General features: G+C 31.1%; 1 protein-coding gene across 1 annotated transcript; it reads left to right on the forward strand.

The window, feature by feature from the left end:
- The first annotated feature begins 110 nt into the window (after positions 1-110).
- On the forward strand, positions 111-18826 carry LOC143064839 (glycine--tRNA ligase-like). The gene is made up of 17 exons (XM_076237973.1): positions 111-401; positions 2138-2239; positions 2665-2764; positions 3989-4130; positions 4500-4588; positions 5072-5148; positions 5741-5886; positions 7390-7539; positions 8934-9096; positions 9403-9567; positions 10329-10436; positions 11549-11694; positions 12157-12242; positions 12486-12595; positions 13146-13239; positions 17842-18029; positions 18580-18826. Exons 1-17 carry the CDS (start codon positions 171-173, stop codon positions 18691-18693), a joined length of 2211 nt encoding a protein of 736 aa, XP_076094088.1. The 5' UTR covers positions 111-170; the 3' UTR covers positions 18694-18826.
- The last annotated feature ends 3385 nt before the right edge of the window (positions 18827-22211 follow it).

Here is a 22211-nt window from a genome sequence, read left to right on the forward strand (position 1 = left end):
TTGAAAACTTTAAACACGGTTTCAATATTGTCCATGGATACAAAGTCTTGCTTTTATTTTATGATTATGATTTTTGCTTCAAAAAAGATGTTCGATGAATTTCACATTTCCTTTGAACCTCACTGTTGAACTTCCGGTTCCGTGGCAAATTGCATCATGACAAAATCTCTATGAAACAACTATTTTCTTGTGTCTTTAAGATAAGCAGGAGGTTAAGTGGCTCGATTTTAGAAGATTTAAATAGACGCACCATACATCTTAGCGTTCCGTGCGTTTGTAAATCTAAAAATCAGAAGAAGCTATTTGGAAAAAAGTTGCAGCATATGGTACAGATGATGGCATTGACAGATCCAGAAATCGAGAAAATTTTGCAGCCTTTTAGACAACAAGTAAAAGAACAGGTGACAAATTATCCTTCTCTCATCACTGGTTTCTTTTGCTTTTTTCAAATTTCTCAGCATGGACTTGTTTACATTTAATATGTTGAAAATTTAGGTTCTCAAATGTATAACGTAACGGTACCCAAATTGCACCTATTTAGCAAAAATAGCAGCGGAAATCTTACAATATTTCCTAGAGACTAAACAATTTGTATTTTTATTATTTGATACTATGTACGTCTTTCAACATATGTAAAAATATTTAAATATACACAAAACGTTCACAGTATTTATCAACAGATGAAGTGTTTACTGAAAAAGCAAAATGTACCGAAACGTCGCGATGCGACGTCATCAAAACGTCATCTTTTTAAAATTAGCAAATACAATATGTTTCAAGTATCCATTTCTTAAAAAATGAAGAGTTAGTATGGACAAATATTCAATTGTTCAAAATATTTGAAAAAATTAAACAAAAGCTCTGTTATTCGACTTTTGACGATGCGAATTTAAGCATGGATGCAATTTGGGTACCCCTCCTTTCAGAATTATTGATGGTTTGGAGGTTAGTTCAGACCAATTTTTCTATGATTCCATATGGATTAAAAATCAAATTGGTGTACCTAAATAATAAAGAAGGACACGGCTACAAAATAAACACCAAATGGAAAATTTTGTCTTAATCATAAAAAAACGTTGTTGAAAAAACTATCAAAATAGGTGCAATTTGGGTACCGTCACGTTACACAGCCACAGGGGCTTGTTACAATTGCCGGGTTTACTATACGTTCGTATGGATAGTAAACCCGGCAATTGTAACAAGCCCCTGTGTACACAGCTATACTGATAATTTGGTATTTATACTCAGTTATTAAAATGGAATTATTGCTGCGAGTTTGAAAATCATTATCTGTCTCACTAATTAGCGACAAGAAGAATAATTGTAGAGACAAGAAGCGACAATAAACTATTTAGGGACAAGAAAACATTTTTTTTTATTAAAGTTACTTCTTCTAAATAAATATTAAAAGAATATGCAAAAGGAAACTATTTTAGCGACAAGAAAGGTAATATTGATAGAAAAAAATTGAAAGGACCTAAAAAATGACAAGTGTAAACATTAGTGGATCCAGAAATTTTCATAAGTGGGGGCCCACTGACTGCCTAAGAGGGCGCTCCAGTCGTGCATCAGTGATTCCCTATTTAAGCAACCAAATTAATACCACAAAAGGGGGGCCCGGGCCCCCTGAAAAACCCTCTAAATGCGCCTCTGGTAAAACCATTCAAATGGGAAAACCAACGGTCTCATCAACATAAAAAAGACACTCTATAAAATATCAATTTTAATGTCTGTAATCAATCAAAAGACATATAAACACAAGTAAACATACACTGAATGAATGTTTGCATGTTCTGTGTCTTCCTCTAGCATGTCTAGTCCTATAACATATGACTTCACATTCTTATTCATTTTTTTACATTCTTATACTGATATTTTCATTTTTTTTTAATGCACAATGATAGTAAAAAAAAATAAGAATTAAATAGAAATAGTAAATAATGTCCAAGAGGTCATAGGTTACAGGACTATGTCTTCCTCCTTAAGTAGGAGCACCACCATGGCTTATGGTGTAAAGGAGCCATCACCTTGATGTCCATAGTATATTTCAGCCATACGCCACATCGTTCATGGAATGTATCATCCTTACTTTAAGTTTTAAACATATGGAATGTTAACAGAATGTCTTGCTTTTCAGGGGGATTTAGTAAGGAAACTAAAGACAGAGAAGGCCCCAGAACTAGATGTAGCGAGAGCAGTTGCTGATCTTAAGCAGAGAAAACATGCTCTAGAAGCCAAGGTAAACCATTTTAATTTTGTAACTTTATTTATTTAACCTGATTGAGCATGAATGAAATTAAGTTATATTCTGTTTTACAAAAGGTTAATTATTGAACAGATTTTAATCATCTTATTCATTTATATTCTGTAAAACAATTAATGTTTTTAGGCGATTCATTTTTGCCACGAGTAGAAAATATTTGATAAATTGTTGTGAATATGAAAATCTTGGAGTTACCCTGATATCAATCCGTGACAGTAAAAAAAATTAAAAAGCACATACATGTATTTAAATCTTCTCAAAGCTGGTTTAAAAGGGCTATGTACGAAAATAAACTGCAAAATTTGTAAATTGATCAGCACAAGTAATCGGATATAATAGTGTATTTTGTTTTATTTAATTCACAGAATTACTATTTTAATGCATTTTCTATATGATTTCAGGAGCTTGAACTAGCACCCAAGGATCTTTTTGATAGGGCTAAATTAGAAGATTTGCTGAAACAAAAGTTTTTTGTCGACCAATCCTTTGCTATATATGGTGGTATGTATCACATATGTTGAATCTGATTTTGCTCAATACCACGCCTTGGTAAATTTTATGATGAGACCTTGACTTTGACAATTTTTGGAGTAAAGATGGCCTTAATGCAATCAAAACCCTTCGCATTCTTCGATTTGTCTAACTAGGGATTAAAGTCTATCGAGTTTACTCGAATGACAACCAACCCCCCGAGTTTGACCTTTTGAACCTACCCCAATTAACTGGACATCAACCCTGGCTCATGACAGGTTAAGTCGAGTTTCAAGATGGCGTCAAGTAGTTGCAACAAATAAAAGTGATACAAATAAACTAGTATTTGACAAAATACAGCCGAAGAATAAAGCTGACAAGGGGAATTTATTATTGCCTGTATTTTGGAATCAACAAATAGAGTTAATGTGTAGAAAGCTGTGGATGGTGGTTAGAAATGAAATAGAAATTATATTTGTTTCTTTGAACGATTTTTTTTCAACTTTTTATAACTCATTTACAAACTATTTTTTAAAAAGCATACAGGATCAGGACTTTTCTTTGTGAAACATGATGTTTTTTTTTATTTCAATGTTCAGCACAAACATTTTTTCACTTCCCTTATAATAGTCAACTCGATGGAAGAGTTTTGGCTTCGATTCGGCACGGTTGCAATCATGCGCATTAGCACTGACCTTTAAACTAGAGTCAACCCGAGTTGGATGAATCGAAGTAGGCCCTTATGTTGCATGCTTCATACATGAGTAGTTATAAATTTTCTAGACTATTTTTGAGCTAAACAAAACAAGCATAGAGCATTGCACACAACAATCTATACATCCTATATCTATGAACATTTCTTTTCAAGAAATTTGTCAATGAAATATAATCATATATTAAAGTTAGAAATTATGTGAAAAACAATACTCGCTCAAGAAAATAAGATTGACTGAGCATGGTGCATGAATTTTGTATTATTTTAAAAATCAATGACGTTCTTTGTAAAGTTGTATTTTTAATTGGAGTTAAGTTCCTTTATCCATAATAGTAAAATTGTTGTTGAACCAACTGCAATTTATAGTATTACCTTCACATGCTTAATAAAATGCAATTTTAATTTTTCATTTGATAAACAGTCCTTCTAATAACAAATGTAATAATTTGTAAATCAGAATCGAGGGGAGAAGGCTTAAAATTTTTTTTTTACAAGATGTATATATTAAATATCAATGTCTTATTTTGATTTGATTACAGGTATAAATGGATTGTATGATTTTGGACCAATGGGCTGTGCTGTAAAGGCCAATTTATTACAGCTATGGAGAAACTTCTTTGTTTTAGAAGAACAGATGTTAGAAGTAGATTGTTCTATGTTAACACCTGAACCTGTACTTAAGTATGTATATTTATAGGGGAATCATTTGTGTAAAATGTGCAGCTCACTATTTTTCAATTGACTAATATAACATTGTACCTTTGGAGGTTTAATAAAACATGTGATTTTTGACAATATTCAGATGTTGTACAAGGAGTTTGAAATGCATACCTACATGTAATATGCCTAATTTTATAAAAAAAAAAATCGTTAATAAAGATACTTTGCATTAAAGTATGTCATGCATGTCTGAGTTGTTGATTTAATTTTTAGTTTTCACATTTACTTTAAAAATATTCTATTAGTTATGGTCTATCTAGTTGCATATTTCATTTAATTTTGGTACCATACAGTGATACATCTTTTGAAATGTTGAATATATGTTTTTAGGGCCTCTGGTCATTTGGAAAGATTCCAGGATTATATGGTGAAAGACTTAAAAACTGGTGAATGCTTCAGAGCAGATCATTTGATTGAAGGTAAAGAGTTCTTTATAGATATTTCTAATAAGAAATAATTTTACATTTTATATATCTTATTGGAATACAGGTCCAGTGTCCATGCTTAGCTTACAGATTCCTGGCTTGGGACAGACACAATCAGAAGGATGCTGTATTACGATGACTATGTACGCTTGACCCCTTACCTGGGACAGTGATGCAACAACACAACATAAAACAAATTGTTAAAGTCAGGAGGAAAGGACTTAACTCATCAGATCTGTTCTAAACACTAAAAACAACAAAAAACACAAAGTACTTATCTAAGTGTACCCAAAGATACATAAAGCCTGTTCATAGCCCAGTTTTGATAGTTTTCCAACACTAAAAACACTTTTCATGGAAATATACACTGTAGCAACCTTTTCTATGATGTTAAAAGAGATTGTTACTTATTGCATTGTCCATGGGCAATATTATTTCTCTTTAATGTAATTTATTTCATTACAATTTAACACACAGCTCAACTGGAGAAATTAGCTACAGACAAGAAAATAAGCCAAGAAAAGAAAGAAGAAATAAAGAGATTACTGGCTATGGTAATAATTTATTCAAATATGGTGAAACAGACACATAAAATTTACCACACATGCTACGAGTAATTTTAGATATATTATATTTACCTTTCAATAATCCCATTTAATGCTTAAAGTGGGAATAGGTTTTTATGATACATGTAGTTATTATAATATTATTATGATGCCTCAGATTAGAAAGAAAAAAAAAGACAAAAACATAAAGACTTCATGAACATGATGTTCAGTGGTTGTTGTTGGTTGATGTGGTTCATAAATGTTTCTCTCTTGTTTTTTATATAGATTAGACTGTTGGTTTTCCCATTTAAATTGTTTTACACTAGCCATTTGTTTAGCCTTTTATATCTTGCTGTCCAATGCGAGCCAAAGCTCTGTGTTGAAGACATAACTTTCGATTAGATATTTGATAAAAAAAGTAGTAAGACACCACAGCCTACAGGATCAAACTGTTACTGAATAGTATATACTGGCAAGACTGATGCTTTGTTATCTATATGTAGAAGTTATCATGAATATTATACTAAAAATTTCAATCCTTTTGTAATTGGTTTAAAAAAGAAAGCTTTGTTATCACTGTAATTTTTTTTTTTTGTAGATTGATAATCTCAGTAAAGATGATATGGGACAAGCAATTAAACAGTACAACATGAAGTCTCCTATAACAGGAAATGAACTCTCAGAACCAATGGAGTTTAACCTGATGTTTGCTACATCAATTGGACCAACTGGTCATATTAAAGGGTTAGTATATTAACTCATTACTATTGTGAGTTGTTGATATTTGTGCATTAAGGGGGCTCGTGGGTATAAATCATATTTTTTTTTAAAAAGGATTTCGCTATATTTTTTTATAAATGAACTTTATCATATACAAAATAGAAAAATGAAATAAAAAAATGGGATCACTGTTCATTTAAGCTCACAATCTGCCTCCGAAAGAAGCTAACATTTTTGATAATGTCCTTTTTTTCTCAGTTGAACTAATAGGAGAAATAGAGGTAATATTGAAATAGAAAATTAAACTAATTACAGAAATCGCTTAAATTTTACAATTATTTAGTTTATGTACAGCTTATTTTAAAACAATGATAAAAAATATATGTCACTGATGTGTTAAAAAAGATATTTCAATTTTAATGCAAAAAAAATGGCAAAGGGAGATAATTTAGAGCTTTTTCAATGATATAAACATTTTAAAAGTCACCTGGGCCAAACTGAATTGATTTTTTTGGTTGATTTTTGTACCATATCATAAAGTAATAACTAACAGTGTAATAAATAAAATTTGTAATGAAAAAACAAATGTTTAATTTTTTGCTGAAAATTTTGTACCTGCAAGCCTCCGAAACTTTACTATTGTATTTTGAGGATTTGAGTTTACCCTAAGTTATAAATAATGCAGGATTGGTAATTAGTATCTGGTATGTGGATTGGTTTGGACTTAGTTGTAGCTCAAAAATGATAGGTTTAAAAATAATGTGTATGAATAGTAATAACATGAACAAGATCAATACAGATTTCATTTGACCAGTGGGTTGACCTCAATTTGAGAGTTTCTACCCTTCAGGAATACTTCCATATTGCAGAGGGCGAGATATTTTATTGTGTCACCACAGTACACTCTATAAATTTGTAGTTGTGTCCTTTGTGTAGCCTATGTATCACTGATTTTAACAAACAAAAAAAGACTGATTTTTACAAACAAAAAAAGACTGATTTTTACAAACAAAAAAAGACTGATTTTTACAAAAAGTAAAATCACAAAAATACTGAACTCCGATGAAAATTCAAAATGAAAAATGGCAAGATAAAATGATAAAACACATCAAACGAATGGACAACTATCATATTCCTGACTTGGTACAGGCATTTTCAAATATAGAAGTTGGTGGATGAAACCTGTTTTTATAGTGCTAAACCTCTCACTTGCATCGATTGTGATGTGCCAAAAGGACATAGTGGTTTAATTATTGATAAAGGACTTTGAATGATGTCTTGACAAAACACATTAATTTACAGTTAAGAAATACTTTTATCAAAGTTCTTATTTAAATCAATAAAAAAAAATACATATGCTACCTTGTGGTAAAGGTTAAGTTCATAGTTGTAGGTCTTATATTGTCATCTGTAATTATTCATATCTTTGTCTTTTTTGTGAATGGATAGTTGTCTCATTGGCAATCATACACCATCTCTTTGTTTGTATATTGATTTCAAAATTTATGTCTTTTTTTTTGTTTATAGATTTTTGAGACCAGAAACAGCTCAGGGCATATTTGTAAATTTTAAAAGACTTCTTGAATTTAACCAAGGTAAACTCCCATTTGCAGCAGCCCAGATTGGTAATGCATTTAGAAATGAAATCTCTCCAAGAGCTGGCCTAATTAGAGTCAGGTAAGACAATTCTTTAGGCATTTTAAGAATACATGCTATACTTTAACCTTCAGATATTCATACTCTGTTCAAATAATTGTAAGTGTGTTATGCTTTCATTCAAAATGAATCAGCAAACTGCTTAGAATATTAACATGTTTTATCCTGCAATTGGGTGTTCTTCTATACAGATACAGCCCTACAGATATCGCTATGCTGTATCTTTATACTATACAGATATCGCTTTAAAGCTCCGCCCACTGCCGGACTGAGTATGTATGAACCTGTCTGACCTCAGAACGTGTATTGCAATCGCATTCCAATGACGTATTATTGCGAATTGATAATTTCTTTTATACGTTCTGTTTGTTTTCAAACATTTTTTTAGAGCAATAAGAATCACACCAATTTTCTGATAACATACACACATGAACTGCAGTCTTTTCTACGATGACAACTATCGATTTCAAAACTTAAATGTGTATGATTGTGTAACAAAAACAACCATGTCAATTTCAGCATGCATGTATAATGAATGTAGAGTCTGAAGCGTAGGACAACTCGTACACTCCTGTTTCAAATTGGACAATGTTTTGTTATTTGTTTTTACTGTTGAAATTAACTGTTATGTTAAAATCGATAGTTATTTACCTTGAGCGATGTATTATTGTTGACCATTGAAGATTCTTTTTGTTTGCGAACCTGTGTTCAGCTGAATGTGTGATTACTGTATTGTATTACTACATGGGCCTCAAGGGATTTCAAATCTAGAATAAATGCAAAACATGTGTTTTTGTGTCTTTCACAACACAAATAATATACAGAATTAATTGCAGGATAAAGACAATAACTGTTTAGTGTCTTTAAATATCAGCTGTATTTGTACTCAGCTCGAAACAGGTGCAGTAGCTCGCTAAAAGCTCGCATACACCTTGTTTCCTAGCCTCGTACAAATACAACTGATGTTTAAAGACACTAAACGGTTATTGTATATGTATTTAATAAACAATATGAGAATACAATAAACATGTCTAATTTAACAATCAATATGATAATATAAAAATGCACCTTTTACAAACAATATGAAAATATAAAGTATCCCATTTCAAACACTTTCTTTTATTAGCACCTTGCCCTTTCCAAATCCTGACTTGAGCTCTGAACACATTTGAAATATTTACTTTGGAATGTGTTGTGTAGAATAAAAACTTGTTTTTAATATAATTGTTTTATTATGTGAAACTAAAAGTGAATATCTGATATATATTTTTCTCTCCTGTAGACTACAGAGGGGTATATAGACATGCTCAATTTTTATTTATCTTTGAATTTAACAAGAACAAAAGGCATATTTTGAAAAAATTGCAAGGTCTTAAGTAAAATAGCAGACATTTTAACTGTACTGAATATTTTAGAGAATTTACAATGGCAGAAATAGAACATTTTTGTGATCCCACCAATAAAGATCATCCAAAGTTTGAAAATGTAGCCGATCTTAACCTTACCCTTTACACTGGCTGTAATCAGATGGATGGAAAGCCTCCTGAAGTCAAGAGACTGGGTGATGCTGTTAAAGAGGTATGACACATAAAACCTGTTTGTTGATTCTGCTGTTTATATTTGTTTTAATTGTCTATTGATATGAGCTATAGTTGATATTACAAACATCAAATTTAAGAACTTTATTTAATTCTAAATATTCCATTTTGGAAAAAAAAAAATGGTTTCTTAAATATACACTGTATATATATATATATATATATATATATATATATATATATATATATATATATATATATATATATATATATATATATATATATATATATATATATATATATATATAATATATATATAAATGTTTTTTTTTAATTTGTATTGCAGGGTCTGATTTGTAATGAGACACTGGGCTATTTCTTAGGCAGAATATACTTATTTATGATGAGAGTTGGTATTGATCCTAAGAAGTTACGATTTCGTCAACACATGTCCAATGAAATGGCTCATTATGCTAAAGATTGCTGGGATTGTGAATGTAAAACTTCATATGTAAGTAAACTACAGACTCATAAAATAGACTACTGAGTAGATTTGTACAGTGTTTTCTTATTTGTATTGTTAACCACTGTCGCCAGAGGTTATGGGTAGGGTTGTGCACTCAAAACATGGTTAACTCTGGCACATTTTGTTATGGTCCTTCCTTGTTTTTAGTTTTAGATTTGTTTTGAAATCCAACACAGTGACTACTGCCACTGAAACTTATTTTCAACAGAATGAGGGCCCTCATGGGGTTTTTGATTATGTGATTACTTGGCCGTTTTTTTAATGATTATTTGATTATTAAGCCAAATATTTCATGATTATTTGATTACCTAGGACTGTATTTTTAGTTTATGATTATTTGATTACTAAAGATAAGCAAATATTTAATGATTATGTGATTATATTGGCAAAAAAATGGTGATTATGTGATTACTAGGACCCCCCCATGAGGGGCCTCCAGAATGAACTGATGCTTTTTGGAATATTTTTTACATCTGAATGCATGAATCAATGCAAATCTGTCAACTAAACAGAGCTTTGATTTAAATAATACGTTGTTTTTAAATTTAAATTTTTCATAAAATGGAAGTTTTTCTTGTAAACAGTACTAAATGAAAGTTTCTTCTGAACTTTTATTTATAAACCCAAGAACTAAATAAGAATATCTAAAATTTGAATAAGCTTCACTTTCTCTGAGGTTAAAAGTATTCCACCATTACCAATTATTAAACAAATTGACTGTATACATTTACTATGTTTTATTTCAGGGTTGGATAGAGTGTATTGGTTGTGCAGATAGATCATGTTTTGATTTGTTGGCTCACACTAAGGCCACTGGTATCAAACTGGTAGCTGAGAGAAAGCTTGCTGAACCTATATCCTTTTAGTGTAATTGGAAAAAATAATACTTTATATTTAACAATCTAGTAACATAGGTTAAGCATGTTTAGGTCATTCCCCAACAGAAAATCAATAAAATATTAAAGTACAATGTACTCTAAGCACAAACACGTAAGGTCACTGTGAAATAGACATCTAGGGGAGGATCAAACAGTCAGTTATACCAAACCAGTTTTAGTTGAAAACCAGTTTGACCAAATGTCAAGTTTAGTATATATATTTTGACAATGTAAATGACATGAAGACCTGGATGTTTTTTTTTTTAATATCTGCATTCTTTAAATTTTTGAGGCATTTCTCTTTAGCCTTAAAAATAACTCTCATTCTGTAAAATCTCATAAATGATTTTACTTATAGATTATCGTTGATCATCTCAATGAGATTGATTTTCTCGCTTGAGCTGGTACAGCGAAAGTGAGAAAAGCAATCGAGTTGAGATGACCAATGATAATCTGTTTATTGCTATTTTACCGATGACGACGTTATCAATTTCAATGTCAATTTCGTTAGCAACGCCACATGGCCTACTTAGTTTCTAGTGATAATTTTTCCATCTCAAACGAGAAGCATGATATGAAAATTATCACAAAAAGTTATCAAAAGAAAGATGCAAAAAATAGCGATAATATTTATTCTTTCTGTTACAAGATTATTGATTAATTCTGTACATTGATAGTTTTTTTTACCAGTACCTAAATTACCTTTTATTTTGCACAGTTTTTCTTTATACTTTTGCACCCCATTATTCTCTATTCTTTATTTTGTTGTTCATTTTCTCTATTCAATATTTATTATTGCTATTATATGTATTCTCTATTCTGTAAACTTCATTCAGATCTTCATAGGTAAACTTCTATTGTATGAATGGGATAAACTAACCTTTCAATTCTCAAGGCTAAATCAGTATTTTATAGGGTAAATACAAACTTAGAAGTCAAGGTAGAATTGTAATCTGAGTGATACAAATTTTACTCTAGTCACTATAAAAAGTGATATTTAATTTGTTTTTATTGTAGGAAAAATATAAAATTTTCATGAGTTTGTAGCAGTCTGTCCTATTTATAATTTGATCCTTGACTATTAACACAGAATAGTGGATGTTGTTGAATGTCAGCCACAGATGAAGGTTCTTGGGAAATCTTTTAAAAAGGAGGCTAAAATAGTCTCAGAATATCTTAGCAAACTTGAAGCCGCTGAAATAGAGCAAATAGAACAAAAAATTAAAGATAATGGGTATGATATGTATATATTGAAAACCTTATATAGCTTTCAATAGTTAGATAGTAATTTATTCAAATTATTAATGATATACTTCAATTAAACTTGTAATTTTTTTAAGACTTTTAATATAAAACAGTCATGATCAGTTTAAAGGGACGACATCAAAAGATCAATGTAGGATAAAAAACTTAAATCAAATAGTTTGGGGGTGGGGAATGGGGGTAAAAATTGCTGCAAGTTTTGTTTATCCAACATCGATTTGACATATTTCCATATTTTACCAAATTAAGTTCAGGGGGAGTTCAGTGAAAAAATGTGAATTAAGATTTGTATCTTACATTGAATTTTTAATGTCGTCCCTTAAGCAGACAATACATTTCAGCATGTGTGCTCTTGCTATATTATTGTAACATTATAGGGGTATTTACCATGCTATTATTTTATAGAGGTAAATACTTTGTTATTATTTTTCAGTGAGGTAGAGGTAACAGTGAACAGCCAGACTTTTAAAGTAACAGCTGACATGGTTATTATAAAGAAATACCAGAAAAAATTACATGGTTTGTTTCAACATTATATTAATATTATATCATAAATTAGAATGTTACATTTTGTAATTGTAGCTCAATTTTGTAATTGCTTTCATCAAATACATGACAGAAGAATAATTATTTTCCCAACATTGAAGCATAAATATAATCATAACAATCATGATAAAAATCTGAAATATAAATTTCAGGAAAGATAAAAAAAAGAGTCTTTAAATGACATGGAAATTTTAATTTTGTGATTTTTATTTACAGTTGAAGAAATAGTTCCGTCCGTTATAGAACCTTCCTTTGGTATTGGTAGGGTTATGTATTCTGTATTTGAACACAATTTCAAGATGAGAGAAGGTGATGAACAAAGAACAGTAAGTTTATAGAGACAAATAGGACATAATTGAGATCTCCCAACTTGTTTTGTTACTATTCCTTACAAAACAAAACTGCTAACAGTTTATATTAAAATTGATCAAAGTTGATAGAATCACTTTTTACAATCTATAACTTATTCAAGGTATACTGTAACAGATATTTTTGGTGGTTGCTATTTTCATAGTTTTGCTAGGATGTTTAATTTGCTCATCAACTATAAGTTAGGTCAACACATGTACGTTGTTGGTTTTTGCAATTGTGGCACAGTGTATATTTTCACACGATTATTGTGAAGCAAAATTTCCATGTTTAAAATATTTTGATGTCAGTTACTTATCAACTATTCTCTAATTAGAAAAATAGGAGATGTATGCTGTTCACCATGTTTTATGTCAATAACTAATTATCAATAAAGTCTTACTAGCAAAAGTTTGAGAAAAATACTGTTCAGCATGGTTTCACTCAATTTAACACAACATAAACAAAAAATGTTTTGAAAATATTTTGTTAAGAATTTATTTCAAGTTGCTTTAACATTTTTTTCAGTATCTATCACTGCCAGCTGAGATTGCACCATATAAGTGTTCAGTGTTACCTTTAAGTGGCAACAAAGAATTTCACCTTCTTGTCAAGGAGCTTTGTAAGTATGATTGTTTAAGAGCATTGTAAGTATATATAATTTTTTAAATCCGTTTTACAAAAGGATTTGATTAAGATGTACAATGACATCTGATAATTTTTGATTCCACATATACAGTGATTTTATATCCATTGACACACTTAAAATTTCGTTTTCAACTTCACTGTCCATAGGAGCCAAATTGGCCCACAATCATCCTTAGGTTGTCTAGTTTAAAATTTATATTTAATGTATATGTTGACAAGCCAATATGACCAACATTGCTGGTTACCAAACATGGAAGTAAAATAAAAAAAATAATAAAATCCATAACAAATTTTTCTGTATTAGATTTCTTGTTTATTTAATTTAAAAAAATGTTTGGTATACATAGTAATCATAATAAGAAGTAACAGATAAAGTATGAATTTGGCTTTAACAAGCATTTTATGCAAAAGACATAAAAATCTTTTTCTCTCATTCCTGAATTATTTCATAAAATACTAGTTAATAATCATGTCTTTCAAATTACAAATTACTGATTAATATTGAGTTTCATTTATGAATAATTACATTAGATGTATCATGCATACCTGCCAAGTTTTGAAAGTGCCCATGGGGGTTTTTGTGTGCGACAACAATTTCAAAGGTTACAATTCTTTGCGACGACTATTTTGCATGTGCTGTTTTGTGGTCTAGAAAAAGTGTCATATTTGTAAGATGAGCTTACATGCCTTTTTCTTAAGTTTATTTGCATGATTCTAGTTATTATATATCAGCAGAAAAGATGAACATGTAGCTGCAAGACCAGGAATTAATTTCATGTGTAAGGATATTAAATAATTGTTTTTCCAATTTAAAATAATGCACAAAGAAAGACGTTTATCAGGTTGGGATCAACACCTAGGGGTATCCCCTCAATGTAAGGACATTAAAAAACACTCTTTAAGTAACAAGAGTGCACACGCTGAAATGTCTCGCCTTCTATACTAATCATTGATATTATGTTGATAGTCCTAAGTATAAAGCTAAGCTTTATTACAACTGTCACATAAACTTAACATTAACCAAGATAACTAAACAAAGACCAATGAACCTTGAAAAAGAGGTCCAGGTCAGATGAACCATGCCAGGCAGACAGGTACGGCTAACAATGCTTCTATACAATATATATAGTTGACACATTACTTATAGTTTAAGAAAAATAGACCAAAACACAAAAACTTAACACTGTGCAATGAACCGTGAAAATGTGGTCACGGTTAAATAAAACCTGCTTGACTGACATAAAGATCATAAAATATTTCCATACACCAAATATAGTTGACCTATGGCATATAGTATTAGATAAAAAGACCAAAACTCAAAAACTTAACTTTGACCACTGAACCATGAAAATGAGGTCAAGGTCACATGACATCTGCCCCCTAGACATGTACACTTAACAATCATTCCATACAACAAATATAGTAGACCTATTGCATATGGTATGAGAAAAACAGACCAAAACACAAAAATTTAAATATAACCACTGAACCATGAAAATGAGGTCAAGGTCAGATGACACCTGCCAGTTGGACATGTACACCTTACAGTCCTTCCATACACCGAATATACTAGCCCTATTGCTTATAGTATCTGAGATATGGACTTGACCACCAAAACTTAACCTTGTTCACTGATCCATGAAATGAGGTCGAGGTCAAGTGAAAACTGTCTGACAGACACGAGGACCTTGCAAGGTACGCACATATCAAATATAGTTATCCTATTACTTATAATAAGAGAGAATTCAACATTACAAAAAATTTGAACTTTTTTTTCAAGTGGTTACTGAACCATGAAAATGAGGTCAAGGACATTGGACATGTGACTGACGGAAACTTCGTAACATGAAGCATCTATATACAAAGTATGAAGCATCCAGGTCTTCCACCTTTTAAAATATAAAGCTTTTAAGAAGTGAGCTAACGCCGCCACCGCCGGATCACTATCCCTATGCCGAGCTTTCTGCAACAAAAGTTGCAGGCTCGACAAAAATTAGCACATATTCATATAATTTGAAGAAACTTTTTCCAAAGAATTATACATCTTATGATCTATCTGGTATAATATGGTCAACACATGTCCAAGAATTTTGGTAGGTTCTTGGCCTAATATATCATGTATATCTTCTTTATTTTTCAAAATAATTGGACCCTACATTTAGAAAAGTAGTTCTAAATATAATGTCAGAATTTCCCATTTTTAAGTTAAATAAAAAATCTACATTTTTCATTTTTATTTTTCACAGAAGTAAAATGACCCCTTGACTAAGGGAAGTCCCTCATTTAAGGCATTCCTCATGTGGGTTTTTTTTGTTTTGTCCATGTGAAAAATAAAGAATAGTACATTAAATGATTGAGTATTTTAATTACATAAATAACATTTGTTACAGCAAGTGTAATATCAATAAATTAGTGAATAAACTACTATTTATTATCTTTATGGTAGTACTTCATCATTGAAGTTTGTCAATCAGCCATGCTTTTATTCTTATTCTGTGTAAGAACCTCCTTCCAGGTGAAAAACCACATGCCATGTTCACGATTTTAAAAAACAGAGGAATTCAACACAAGTTCAAAATCTAGGATGTTAGAATTATCTTGAGAGAAAACGTTTTTGATTGGCAGAAACATAGAATTTGATTGACTGAACAAGAATGTCTTCCTTGGACACAGTTCAAAATCTAACTCGAATGATTCAGCGCCCTCTATCGGTCAGTGTCCTCTCGAGCGTAGCGATCGATAGTGAGTCGGAATATAACGACTGGATTATTCGTGTTATACAAAATCGGGAACCATCATATTTTTCGTGTAGATTTTCACAAAATCGTGTTTTAGAGGGTTTTTCACGATCACGATAGTGCAATCGTGACAAAGGGTCAAAATCGTGTAATACACTTCTAAATCGTGAAAGTTGGCAGGTATGATCATGTTTCATTAAAATGTGTTATTCTGATTGGCTAATCTGGAATCTCGCATTATTCCTTTACCAACTTCATTACACAATAAAATTTATCAATCATGATGGCACGAGGTCCCACAATAAAGTGCACAGGTAAATTAAATAAAATCTTGATAAAAATTGTGTTTTCATGAATTTTTTCATTTCATTGAATGCCTTTTTTTTTGTAACTTCATAAGGTTGTAAAAGCGTTGACCATGCATACATTTTTAGAATGAAGCGCTTCCACATTCAATTCTTAATTGAGTGATCATTTTGAAAGTTTTATACCTTGGTCATAGAAAATGACTGAAGAATATCAGTTTTCTGCACTTTTTTCAGTAATTTTTAGTCGAAAAAAGCGAGACATAACTATCCTACATCCCATCGGTGTTGGTGGCGTCCACAAATATTCACTCTGTGGTTAAAGTTTTTGAAATTTTAATAACTTTCTTGAACTATCCTGTATTTCTACCAAACTTGGACAGAAGCTTGTTTATGTTCATATCATAGTATCCAGAAGTAAATTTTGTAAAAATAAAATTCCATTTTTTCTGTATTTTTCTTATAAATGGACTTAGTTTTTCTGCCAGGAACCATTACACTCACTCTGTGGTTAAAGTTTTTAAACTTTTAATAACTTTCTTAAACTATCCTGGATTTGTACCAAACCTGGACAGAAGCTTGTTTATGATCATAAGATAGTATCCAGTAGTATATTTTGTAAAAATAAAACTCCAATTTTTCTGTATTTTACTTATAATTGGATTTAATTTTTCTGCCGGTAAACATTACATTCACTCTATGGTTAAACTTTTTGAAATTTAATAACTTTCTTAAACTATCCTGGATTTGTACCAAAGCTGGAAAGAAGCTTGTTTATGATCATAAGATAGTATCCAAAAGTAAATTTGGTAAAAATAGAATTTTGATTTTTCTGTATTTTACTTATAAATGGACTTATTTTTTCTACCAGGAAACATTACATTCACTTTGTGGTTAAAAGTTTTTTTTAAATTGAGTACTGAGTACTTTCTTAAACTTTCCTTGATTTGTACCAAACTTGGACAGCAGCATGTTTCTTATCATAAGATAGTATCCAGAAGTAAATTTTGTAAAAAAAAAATCCATTTTTCCTGTATTTTTCTTTTAAATGGACTTTCTTCCAGTTAACATTACATACAGTGTGCAGTTGAAGTTTTTAAAACATTTTTAAGATTCATAAACTATCCTGGATTTTTACCAAAGCTTCTGACAATCAAAAGGTAGTATTGAGAGGAATATTTTTATTGATTTTTTTCATCCTTTTTGTTGAGTGTGTAATTAACAGGAAAAGTAGGCGAGACACTGGGTTCCGCGGAACACTTACAAATTTTTATATGAAACAATTACATATCATAGTCATATCATTTTAAAGAAGTTAAAGATTCAGTATGAGTCTTGATCTGGTTTTGCAGAAGTTTTTGCCCAGAGTAAATGAAACTGTTGTCTCCTGTACATGAACCAAGATGCCAACCAATTAGAAGAACATGAAGTCACTTTGTAAAGTGTTTTGATTCTCTAAGGGGAATTTTATTGCTGTTTACATGTTTTAATAATTTTAAAAATATAGTACTATTTTTTATGCACATATTTCAGCCAAGGCCCTGACAATGCATGACATATCTCACAAGGTTGATGACAGTAGTGGATCAATAGGTCGACGTTATGCCAGAACAGATCAGATATCTATACCCTTTGGTATAACCATTGACTTTGATAGCTTAAAATCACCATTTACAGCCACACTCAGAGAAAGGGATTCAACTAAACAAATCAGGGCACCTGTAAGTCTACAGTATTTCCTTACTTTATATATTTTATTTACTCCCTGAGATAATTGTTAGGATTTATTGATTGTTTTGTGTAGTAGTATAGAAATTTTTGTAGCATATTGAACAGCAAAACTATTAATAGTATAAAAACGGTAAAAAATATAATCTTGATTTTTATATTTTTCAGAATAACTATGTTTTTCCCAAACATTTAGATTTTAACATCTAAGCAGCATGTTTTGTAAACTGTATCAAAAATCATTCAAGTTGTATACAATGTTAATATTTTACTCATGTTACCTTGAGTGAGTAGACCGTATTAAAAGTGGACAATGAAACATAATTCTGATGTAAAACTAAGATGCATATGATGTTGTAAGTCAGACAGATATGTATGTTTTATTTCTCGCTATCTTTGATAAACAAGAAGTAAGTCTTTCTAAGCATCTCACACCCTATTATTGCATGTTTAAAAATTTGATTAATTTTCAATAATATGAATGTATTGTGTATTAAAAGCAAATTCAATAAACCATTGAAAATCCAATGTTTTCTATTGCAGGTTGAAGAGTTGCCTAAAATGGTACAAGATCTTTCTATTGGCCGCAGGACATGGGATGATATACTCAACAATTACCCTTTGTTTGAACAACAGGAGGCTACAAAAGACAAATGAAATGATTAGTCTTAATATAGAACATTGAGTCACAGTCAACCACTGGCAGGTCACAAGAGATTGGTGTCTTTCATTGTATGCAATATTTATTGTACTAAGTATCATTTGAATTAAATTCGCTTACTTGATCAAATATTTCATTTGTTTCCTGAATAAAACTGTTTTGTTGAGCCCAGTTCTATATCCATAATGTATTTAAATAAAGACTGATGAGGATCTTATATCGACATGCCAGCAACTCAAGTTAACGAAAGATAGACATGTAGGTTAATTACAGCATTCTGTGAGTAATAAGCCCTTAATCTGCATGACAATGCCTGAATCGCCAAATCTATACAATTTGAATTTACATAGAAAACAAAAAATCTTACATCAATACAAAATTTCTAATTGATCAAAAACAGGAGGAAACAAAACAGTTCCAATACTGAGTTGGACAGCTACACTTTTGGAGATAAAGTAATACGTCATTACTCAATGCTTCTCTTATATATCTTTATTTGTTTTAAAACAAATGATCCATTTACACGTTTAAAATCAATCAAGAAAGAGACTAAGTTCAGACATTATAATAACTGATGACACATAATATGTAAAACAATTGTACATAATAATAAATTCAAGAATAGTTAACGTTAGATCATAGCATGTATGACTATATATGAAATCCTTTGATTTTACATGTCGAAAGGTGTAAATTGGCCAATGTTTTATTTTGCAAGATTACATGAACATCCTTTACAGGGCAATGCATCTGTTGGTTGAAGTTCCAAAGAAACATGTAACAGACCTATGATTGTTTAGGAATGCCTCTTTGGTTAGTATCATGAGAGTATATGTTGTCCGTCATCCTTAATTTACAAAATTCTCTCTGAAACTACTAGACTGAATTTAACCAAACAGAGCCACACTCTCATTAGGGTATCTTGTTTTAAAAAAGGTGTCCGATGCTGGCCTGTTGACTAATATGCCTCAAGCACATCAAACGATTGGAAAAAAATTGTCATATTCCTAACTTGGTACTGACATATCCATATGTAGCAAATGGTGGCTTAAATCTGGTTTTATAGCTTGCTAAACTTCTCAATTGATTGACAGTCGCATAACATTCCATTATATTGACAACAATGTGTGTGCAAAACAAACAGACATAATAGGTAAAATGTCAAAAAGTTGGGTACTGCAGTCAACAGTAACATTAATCACTATAAAAACAAACAACTGTCAACAAAGAAAAACAAATGACACATAGACGCTATATGGACAAAGCACATAACCAAAAACAAAAGACAAGAATACAAGGAATGACTATTGTACAATAACACAGTGTTGGGGGGTCACACCAAAGAATAAAATACAGGTTTTGTCGATTATCTTGAAAACCATATAAATAGAAAAAAATTGAAGGGATCAGAAATGTTTAGAATGACGATATATAACTACATGTATTATAAATATGAAGATGTGGTATGAGACAACCTTCCATCCATGATTCAAGTAACTGTACATAATAAAAAGTTAGCATTTATAGGTCAAAGTAGTCTTTAACGTGTTTGAGACGGAGCCTAGGCTAACACAAAACAATGCTATATAGGGCTATTGTCCATGTACATATAAACTACAAGACAACTTCTTATAGAAGTTATTGGCCATAGATCTACAAAAAAAGTAAGCATTGAAGATCTCATCAGACGACTTCATATTGGAGTAATTGCCCTTTCACGAAAGAGTTTATAATTTTTATTTTGCGCTTTTGCCCAATATGAATAAACAAAAAGATGAGCCAGACAAGATCTACAAACTGTTGATTGTTGAAATTGTCTGACGATCCCTTGTTGTAATTATTGCCCTTTAAAGAAGGAGTTTTTGCTTTTTAATGACAGTTTTTACTGATATTTTAATTTCTGCCTATTATTTTGGAAATAATAAGATATGGATACATGTATAAACTTTAAATAGCAAAAATTAACAGGAAGAAATATAAATAAATCAAGTTTTGCCAAAATCGTAAGTAAATTTTTATTGGAGTGATTGCCCTTAATGGCAATTTGTTTGCCATATTTTGTGTTATTGGCAAAAACTAAAAAATATAGAGAGAAAGTGTGAACAGATTTTTTTATCAGCAATACAAGATCAACATTTATGAGATTTTTCTCCGGAACTATATTCTAGACCACAATGTCGAATATTGTCCATTGGTGAAGATACACTAAGAGTTAGGTGAGCTCTATATAGTATATAGTTTCTACTTGAGTTTTTAATTTATCAACGACCTGAGTTTTGTTGACACTCGTATTAGCGTGACCGTCCGACCGGATTATACATAAATGGGGAACTAACACAGACGCAATTTGGAGGCTAAGACGGGATGTTGCCAATATTTAGTTCCTATAACACTTGTTGCACATACAAGCTGAAAATGTATCGAAAGGTGTGGTATAGGTATGATGAGGTATACGATATATCACTGATGGACTCATTTTTGAAGTAGGAAGATATTTTCCATTGAACTGATTTATTTTCTACATAAGAAGATGCCTGTACCAAGTCATGAGTAAGACAGTTGTTATCCATTCATTTGTTCTTATGATTTTGGTATTTGATTAGGGATTTTCCATTTTCCATTTTCCTCGGAGTTTAGTATTTTTGTGCATTACCCGGTCATTTCTTTTGGAGTTGTCATCTTTTTTTTTACCTAGATTTGCATCGTCTAACAATTAAGAGTGACCTCCAGAAAGCAAAATACCATTGATCAAATGGGAGGAGATTGGCTGAATACGTTATGACACTTTATCTGAATGGATCAACGCTTTTCGGTCTTGCATTTCTGAGGTGTATTCAAAATCTACGGTGCACAATGAACATACACAGGTTTCTAGATATCTGAAGAAGCCATAAGATGCTAGTGTGAATCCTCTCTACACATGCAATGTTATTCCATCCGAAAAAGCTACAAACACAATTGTTTTTATATGCAGAAATCATTATGTGGACGTTCTAACTTAAGAACTTCGAGTTCCCAGCAAAACTAGGAATGCCCCATAAACATTTTACACTGTACAAGAAGAATAAGATTTGAGAAAATCACAAAGCCGTCCTAACCGCCTTTTGTATTAACATAAGCAAGAACGATTGCAATTTCCCGTCTATATACTTGGTAGCGAAGCTTCCTGCATATCCTTATGAAGAACCATATATAGAGCGGTTGTCGATATACCGTTAAGCAACTTCAAATCTGTTTAAAGTTTTTACACCATTCTTTCTCTAGTAATATGTGTCCTTTAGAAATACCGTGGTGATGTGTATTCATCAAGCTCACCAACTGTGCCAATCAGTTCTACATATCTTCTTCAACATCTTCAATCACAATCTTTATAAAAGAGGGACGAAAGATACCAGAGGGACAGTCAAACTCATAAATCGAAAATAAACTGACAACGCCATGGCTTAAAATGAAAAAGACAAAAAGACAAACAATAGAAACATGACACAAAGTAGAAAACTAAAGAATAAGCAAC

This window comes from Mytilus galloprovincialis, chromosome 2 (assembly GCF_965363235.1).
Source record: "Mytilus galloprovincialis chromosome 2, xbMytGall1.hap1.1, whole genome shotgun sequence".
Taxonomy (NCBI): domain Eukaryota; kingdom Metazoa; phylum Mollusca; class Bivalvia; order Mytilida; family Mytilidae; genus Mytilus; species Mytilus galloprovincialis.